This window comes from Orcinus orca, chromosome 2 (genome assembly GCF_937001465.1).
Source record: "Orcinus orca chromosome 2, mOrcOrc1.1, whole genome shotgun sequence".
Taxonomy (NCBI): Eukaryota; Metazoa; Chordata; class Mammalia; order Artiodactyla; family Delphinidae; genus Orcinus; species Orcinus orca.
The window spans coordinates 199797747-199805292 of NC_064560.1; the positions used below are offsets into that span (position 1 = coordinate 199797747).

Genomic DNA, 7546 nt, shown 5'->3' on the forward strand with positions numbered 1-7546 from the left:
GCCAAGAAGAGGCAAGGCCTGGGCTAAGGCCACTTCTGCAGACCCTTCCAGGCCACCATCTCCTGCTCCTCTGGTTGACCCTAGCCAAAGCCTTCTGGGTCGACCCTCTCATCGGCGATTCTATTTTCTGGAATTTATCCTGGGGCCCGTCACAGGTGTTCCCAGAGCGGTTTGCAGTGACAAAATGTCCATGGCAAAGTGTCCTCGTAGGGGACTGCGCAGCTCGCCTGGGCGGCCCTTCCGGGGACTCCGGGGCTGTCAAAAGCCTGCGGAACGGGGCCCTGCCCTGTTCCCAGCCTTTATCAACAGCGCCCGTAGGAAGAGTCTGGAAGGACTGCAGCAGCTCGGCGGCGGGACAGTGGGGCTTTCAGTTTGTTTTTTGCACAAGTAGATATAAAGCAGAGAGTCCGAGCACGAGGCGCGCTCCGGTGGCCGAGAGGGACGGCCCGTGGTTCCCGGGAGCCCGCGCGCGAGGGGCGGTACTCCATGACGTCATCAGCGGGCGCCGCGCACCAGGCCGGAGCCGGAAGTGCTGTGGCAGTGGCGCGGGGCCACGTGCAGACCCTCCGGGAGTCGGAGCCCGACGAGCGTCGCCGGTGAGACTCCGCAGGGCCAGGGTGGCAGTGCGCGGGTGGGGGTCGCCCTGCACTTCCCTGCAGCCTCTCATGGCCGCCCCCAGCCCTGTGCCAGCCTGGCCTGAGCCGCCCCCTGCCTCTACACAGGCCAGGCCAGTGTTTCTGTTTACTGCCCCCTGCACGTCCCCAACCTCTGCTTGCGAGCCCTTACATCTGCATCCCCCTGCCACTTGTCTGCCCAGGAGCCCGCCATAGGGGAAACTGGGGAGAGGGGGCGTTCTGCCTGGCGTGGAGGTGACCTCACGGGCCATTTGCAGCTCTTCCCTAGGTAGTCGCTCTCTCATCCTACAGCTGGAGAATGGGAACCAAGCTCCTGGAGAAGGGTGATAAGAGAGAGGGTCAGGCCCTTACTTTGTGGGAATCCTTGGGCCCCTCCTCTGTCAGTGTAGGGCCTCAGTTTCTCCATCTGTGATTTGGGCTGATGGCTTTTTTCTTAAGACCACACCAAGAAGGGCTTCAAATGTCAGGCCAGGGTGCAGCCCTATTGGGCTGTCCTAATGGACAGTGCCAGGGACTGAGCCAGCTACTCCACCCCCATTGCTCAGGATCTGGGCCTCACAGCCTTCTCTCTGGACCCCAGGTGCATATCCTGCCTCCTGGCCCCCTTACATGTTCATGCCGACACACCTCCCAGGTCCCTGGCACCTGCCAGACAGCAACACCATGAGCTTCGTGGCGTATGAGGAGCTGATCAAAGAGGGTGACACAGCCATCCTGTCACTGGGCCATGGTGCGATGGTGGCAGTGCGTGTGCAGCGTGGGGCCCAGACCCAGACCCGGCACGGCGTCCTTCGGCATTCAGTAGACCTCATTGGCCGCCCCTTCGGCTCCAAGGTGACCTGCGGCCGAGGTGGCTGGGTGTACGTGCTGCACCCCACACCTGAGCTCTGGACACTGAACCTGCCACACCGCACCCAGATCCTCTACTCCACCGACATTGCCCTGCTCACCATGATGCTGGAGCTTCGGCCAGGCTCTGTGGTCTGTGAATCGGGTGAGTTCTTCAGGTTGCCTCAGTTCATGAAGGTGGAGGTCAGACCCACTGTCCAGCCAGCCTCCAGCCTGCCCTTCCTGAACACAGGCATTATTACTCAACTTCTGTTTTAACAGGGTCTTTCTGGGGGTGCTGACCGCAGGGAGTGAGGGCAAAAGCAAGGAAGCCGGTTAGGAGACTGGTGCTGTACTCTGTGTGAGAGTTGATGGGACTGGACCAAGGCTAGCCCGCTGGAGGAGCTGGTGCCCAGGGGGGATCCTACTTGTCTAGGTGGGGTGGGGGGTGTGAGCGCTGCTCGGCGCTGACCAAGGGCAGAGGGTGCCTGGCCTGGCCGTCCCTGACTGCTGCGAATGGGAGCCCCAGGCCCAGGGCTGAGAGTGCCCCTTCCTGGAGGGAGGCCAGGGCTGCTTCAGGGTGCTCACTGTGGGTGAGGAGCCAGCCCCGTGCTCATCCCAGGCCAGCACCATTGTCCCTGAGCCCAGAGCCTAGAGTGCAGATGGAAGTGCCTGAAGGCAGCTGTTCCCAGCCTCTGCACATGTGTGCGTCCGCGTACACACACACACGCAGGTGCTGGGGATTGAAGCATGCACCCTAGCCAAGAGCAGCCCAGGCCCAGGTGTGCCTAGATTTCCAGCATGTTTTTCGTGGGCCGGGCATCTGGGTTCCAAAGTCACGAAGAGTTCCCCGTAGCGCTGCTGCCAACATTTGGAGGCTTCAAGCCATCTGCATCCCTCTCTTTGTCCACATGGAGGGCCTCAGTTTCTCCATGTGGACAATTGGATGGTTCTTTTTGCCCAGCCAAGCACTTTGAAATGGGGAGAGTCAGATGCAGAGCTTGGGCAGTGAGCGGGTCAGAGAGTGGGTGGGGCCTGGGCAGAGGCTGACTGCTAGGCACCAGGGCAGCTGGGGGGTGGACGGGATTCAGGGCCAGCTCATCCCCTGCTTCCCCCTGTGCATCCGCAGCCAGGGCCTCGCTCCACTCGGCTGAAAAGTGCTGTCGGCGAGCGTGCTTCTGGGCTCCTCTGATGCGCCAGCTTCCCTTCTAGGAACCGTGGCTACAGCCGTGACCAGACAGACCAAGTTTCTGCTTCTCAAAGGGGACAGACAGGAAGCCCACTGTGACCGTTACGGTGTTGTTGATTGCTGGGGGGCTTGGGGAACAGGGCTGCGTGTTTGAGGGTGACTCAGAGAGGGGTCCCTCCAGCTAGGGGTGTCAGGGAGGACCTCTCTGAGGAGGGAGAAGTGAGTTGAATGTGGTTGAATGTGATGGGAAGGTGGTACCAAGAACCAAAGGGGAGGGTCACCCCAGGGAGAGTCTTGCAGAGACCCTGCGCGAGGGGCCGTCAAGGAGACCAGCGTGGCAGGAGCAGGGATGAGGTCAGGGAGGAAGGGGGTGCTGCTCGGGAGTCACGAGGAGTCCGACTCCGCCGTGCGTGGAAAGGGCAGAGGCCTGGTCTGACCGCGGGGAGAGAGAATCCGCGGCTGTGTTGAGGTGGACTGAAGGCGGGGGTCAGGGGCTGTTACGGGGAGCCGGGAGCGGGGCCCGGGCGGGCACGGCAGGCAGGTGGGGAGAAGGGCTCCCAGAGAGATGGGGGAGGAGGTGCAGGAGTTACCTGTGGGGAAGGGGAGGGCTCCTCCGAGGCGTCTGGCTGGGCAGTCATGTCACCAGCTGGTTCGGGAGGCTTGGCAGGGAGTGGATTTGGGCTGGATCGGGTCCAGCTCTGCACCTGTAAATGCTGGGCGCTGTTTGCGGTCGCGGGGGAGGTGATCGGTGTGCAGTGGGCGCCCGGGCGTCTTCGTGAGGCCTGGCACCTGGAGCAGCGAGGTGGGGGAAGGTCACGGGGGGTGACCGGAGGACGCAGGCCCGGCTGGACACTGCAGGACAGGAAGGCTGGCAGAGGGGCAGCCGTGAAGGAAGCTGAGGAGTGGCCCGTGAGGCTGGGGGAAAACAGAGACGATAACGTGGGGGGCACATTGGTCACCGTGTCTCTGGTCGTGCAAGGTGAGGGCAGAGCTGCACCCCGTGTGGTGGGAGCGGATCGGGGGGGAGCAGGAAGATGGACTGACCTGAGTCCCTTGGGGAGCTTGGGCCCAGCCACCACGTGGGACGATTCCAGTCCCCTTGATCTGCTCTGCACAGAGCCTGCAGGGCCACGGGCCAGTCCCGGCCCCTCTCGGGACCCGTCTTCGGGGCTCCAGGTCTGTGCAGCAGAGTCTCTCCAGAGCCGGGGGTGGTCAGGGCTGCCACCCTCCCCGCTGGACCCACGGCGGACATCGATGATCAGTCAGCTCCCTCCTCTCCCCCTGCCACACATGCAGCCTCCGTGTCCCAGGACCCCTCAGGGAGCTCCAGACTGGTGCCTGCTGGTAACCCGGGGTCGGCTGACCTCGTGGGCCCTTGATGGGTCCCTCATAGTGCGGGTGGGCTCGTTTCCCGTCTGACACCCGTCCCGTCCCGCTAGGCACCGGCAGCGGCTCCGTGTCGCACGCCATCATCCGCACCATCGCACCCACGGGCCACCTGCACACGGTGGAGTTCCACCAGCAGCGGGCGGAGAAGGCTCGGGAGGAGTTCCAGGAGCATGGCGTGGGCCGATGGGTGACCGTGCGCACCCAGGACGTGTGCCGCAGCGGCTTCGGCGTGAGCCGCGAGGCGGACGCTGTCTTCCTGGACATCCCCTCGCCTTGGGAGGCCGTGGGCCATGCCTGGGACGCCCTGAAGGTTGAAGGTGAGCGGGGGGCGGGGTCTGGGAGGGGTGTGGCCAGGCCGGGGCCACTTTCGGCCTGAGCGGGGGTGGGTCAGGGCAGCGGGGGAGTCATGGGGAGGTCGCCCAGGGAGAGGGTGAGGGTGAGAGGGGTCAGGACTGGGGAGGGTGGGCCTCCACCTGGGCTCCTGCCCCTTGGCCTGGCCCCACTCCCACCCCAAGGTGGGAGGTGTCTCGGGTCCCTGGGGAATGTGGCATCCCTGCCTGAGTGAGAGGAGGGCCCTGCACCCCTGGGCTTGCCAGAGGTCAGAGGGCAGCCCCTCACCCCAGCCAGTGCCTGCAGAGTCTCCCTTCCCCACCCGCCGCCACAGCCAGGCTAATGCGCCCCTTTTAGGGAAGATGCTGGGTGCAGAGGCTGGAAGGTCGGCTCCGAGCCAGGAAAGTGCTGGCGAGGCCCTGGGTTTTTCCCTTTTCTGGAGAAGTTGTTGGCTCAGGCAGCCGGGCCGTCCTCCTGCCCGCTGAGCAGTGCAGCACGAGGGGGCGGGAGAGGCAGGCCAGGGCGCCCCAGGGAAGGCCTGCCCCTCGGAAAGACAGACGCCAAGGCGGCCATAGGGTCCCAGCGGGGCCCCTGCCTGCTGGCTCAAGCTCAGCCCTGGACTCCTGTGTCCTGGTCTCTGCTGAGGTGGCCTGGGGCTGGGGAGAGGGGCAGCGCTGGCTTCCCCACACCTCTGCCCGCTCCGGCTTTGCCCCCTGGACACCTGCAGGTCCTCGCTGCTCCAGGGACACCAGCGGGCCCAGGCCTCGGACCCCAAGGCCGCAGCCGGTCGCGCAGCCGTGGCTGAGCCCAGGCAGTCCCTGCCCTGGGCTCCCTCCTGCCGAGGGGGCCATGCTGTGTGTTGTCCCGTTCCCTCCGCCCCGCTAAGCCCCGTTCTCTGGATCTGCTTGTTCTGGCCCAGAGGCTCCCGACTTCCTCGTGGGTCTGGCGTTTCTCCAGCTTGGCCCGGCGAGGTGCAGCCGCGGGCTCTCTGGGCCTCTGGCTGACGAGCAGGCTCAGGCCCCAGTTCCTCGGCTGTGTGCACAGGGGTTGCGTCCCCTCTTGGGGGTGACCCTGTGCCCTCTGGGTTCACGTCAACCTCACGCTCTGCCTCCAAGCCCAGGCCTCCCAGCTGACCACCTGGGGGTCTGTGTCCCACGTGTGGCTGAGGTGACCAGGCCTCAGGGACCTCTAGGGGCTGGCCTGGGCCACGTCCCTTCCCCTAGCCAGCCTGCTGGATGTGTGGGCGAACCCTGGTGGGAGGCGGCAGGAAGGGGCTGCGGCTCCCGCCCCCTCTCCCTCACCCTTGGTCCGTGGGGCTCCGCTCAGAGTGGGCACCTCGTGTTCCCAGGAGCGGGCGACAGCCTGTAATTTCCTGTGACAGCCGCAGCCCCCACCCCCGAGGCTGCTCTGTGTGGTTGAAGCTGTTCAGGCCCAGCACTCTGGCGGCTGCCGTGCCAAGGCTCCGCGCTGGCCCCGACCCTCAGCTGTCTGGTGGGAATCGGGGGTGGCGGTGCCCTCTGGAAGCCCAGGGAGATCAGGGTGGTGGGCTGGGCCCGTGGCGGCGCGTGAGAGGGCTTTGTTTGGGCAGGGCCCTGCCCTGTGGCTGCAGAAGAGCTTTTGCCCCCGGGCCCGGCCCGGCTCCCCTACTCTGGGGCCGCTGGGGCCGCAGCTCTTCGTGGCCAGAGGGCTTGGTGGGGGCTTCATGGCCTCGGACCCCAGGGCAGGGGTCGGGGCGTCCACCCTCCTCAGCTCTCACAGTGGGGTCTCGCAGCGCCCACTCCCGAAGGGACTGGGGGTGCATTGCCTCTGCCCTGCAGTCCCAGGCCGCAGACGCCTGGGCCAGAGGAGGCTGCCAGGCGGGCGGGGCTCTGGGGGCGGCCCCTGCCCTCTGACCCCGTGTCCTCCTCCTGCGCAGGCGGGCGCTTCTGCTCCTTCTCCCCGTGCATCGAGCAGGTGCAGCGCACGTGCCAGGCGCTGGCGGCCTGCGGCTTCTCGGAGCTCAGCACCCTGGAGGTGTTGCCCCAGGTCTACAACGTGCGCACCATCAGCCTGCCCGCGCCCGACCTGGGGGCCAGTCCGGGCCCCGACGCCGGCCCCTTCCGCAGCGGCATGCCCATGAAGGAGACCGTGGGCCACACTGGCTACCTGACCTTTGCCACCAAGACCCCGGGCTAGTGAGCCGCCTGCAGGAGCTCCAGGGAGCTGGGAGCACCGCGGGGCCGGACGGGGAGGCGAAGCTCGGCCAGAGGCTGCCTTATATGGTCAGCGGGTGCCAGCCGGGGCCTGTGTTTAGAAACCGACGGACGCGGGGTGGGGCGGGGCCGGGGGCCTCCCGGGCGGCTGAGTGGGGCTGCCACGGTGGAACAGCATCCGGCCCCCGGGGAGGGAGGCCTCCCGCCCACGTCACCGCCGTGGTCAGCGTCCCCGTCCTGCTGCTCTTTGTTGCCACTCACCGTCTCCACTGCCGTAGGCTCTCCTGGATGTTGAGGCCCGAGAGTGCAGGTGGCGGGGTGCAGGTCTGACCCTTCCCAGGTGGCCCCAAACGAGGAGGGAGGAAACGGGGGTTGCAAAGACCCGGAGGAGGAGGGCCAGGGACCCCCATGGTCCAGCTGCCCGGCATCTGAGGCGACCCCGCTGTGTGGCCTCAGGTCTGACCCCACCCCTCTGGGCAGTGCACAGGCCGCGTGGGCATGTCCCCAGATTCCCGCTGGCGAAGGGCCGGGGCAGCCCCACTGATTCGCTTCTGCCTCCGGGAAGTACCTCTGTGGCCCTGGCCCAGCCAGAGCCCTCTCGTGTCGATGCGTGTGAACACGCAGCGTCATGTAGGGAAGAGCTGGGCAGGGCAGGAACATGCTTCCGGTGGCTGGCCAGTCGGGTCAGAGCCACTCGGTGCCCCTGCCGCTCACAGGAGCCGCAGGGATGTGGGGATGGGGGCGTGCACCCAGGATGGAGGGGGCGACGCCAACCCTGCCCTGGCCTGCTCTCCAGCTCTGGTGCACGGCTGGCATCCCTCCCGCCCTGCTGCTCGAAGGGCCTGGGTGCCTGCCCTTGGCCTCAGCCAGCCGTCAGGAGACTCGGTGACCCCAGGTCAGCGCGAGAGCCCCAGGGTACCGGGCTGGCCTGAGGCTGGTCCCCGACCACCCCTGGCAGAGAAATAAAACACTGTTGCCCCTGC

General features: G+C 66.3%; 1 protein-coding gene across 5 annotated transcripts; it reads left to right on the plus strand.

Annotated features, from left to right (window-relative positions):
- Positions 1-250: 250 nt before the first annotated feature.
- TRMT61A (tRNA methyltransferase 61A) lies at positions 251-7546 on the plus strand. Of its 5 annotated transcripts, XM_033421009.2 has the most exons (5): positions 1491-1629; positions 1746-1824; positions 2593-3631; positions 4092-4358; positions 6287-7546. In XM_033421009.2, exons 3-5 carry the CDS (start codon positions 3289-3291, stop codon positions 6544-6546), a joined length of 870 nt encoding a protein of 289 aa, XP_033276900.1. In that variant the 5' UTR covers positions 1491-1629; positions 1746-1824; positions 2593-3288; the 3' UTR covers positions 6547-7546. The 5 variants fall into 5 exon arrangements, with proteins under 5 accessions (XP_004262483.1, XP_033276886.1, XP_033276900.1 ...); XM_004262435.4 differs by lacking the exons at positions 1746-1824; positions 2593-3631 and adding an exon at positions 251-596 and having other exon boundaries at positions 1270-1629; XM_033420995.2 differs by lacking the exons at positions 1746-1824; positions 2593-3631 and adding an exon at positions 253-596 and having other exon boundaries at positions 1216-1629.

Bases quoted from the DNA above. Each gene is read 5' to 3' on its own strand.
- TRMT61A (XM_033420995.2), top strand. From the start codon at position 1,245: ATGTTCATGCCGACACACCTCCCAGGTCCCTGGCACCTGCCAGACAGC. The intron at 1,630-4,091 runs GTGAGTTCTTCA...CCGTCCCGCTAG, and splicing joins CTCTGTGGTCTGTGAATCGG to GCACCGGCAGCGGCTCCGTG. The intron at 4,359-6,286 runs GTGAGCGGGGGG...CCTCCTGCGCAG, and splicing joins GGACGCCCTGAAGGTTGAAG to GCGGGCGCTTCTGCTCCTTC.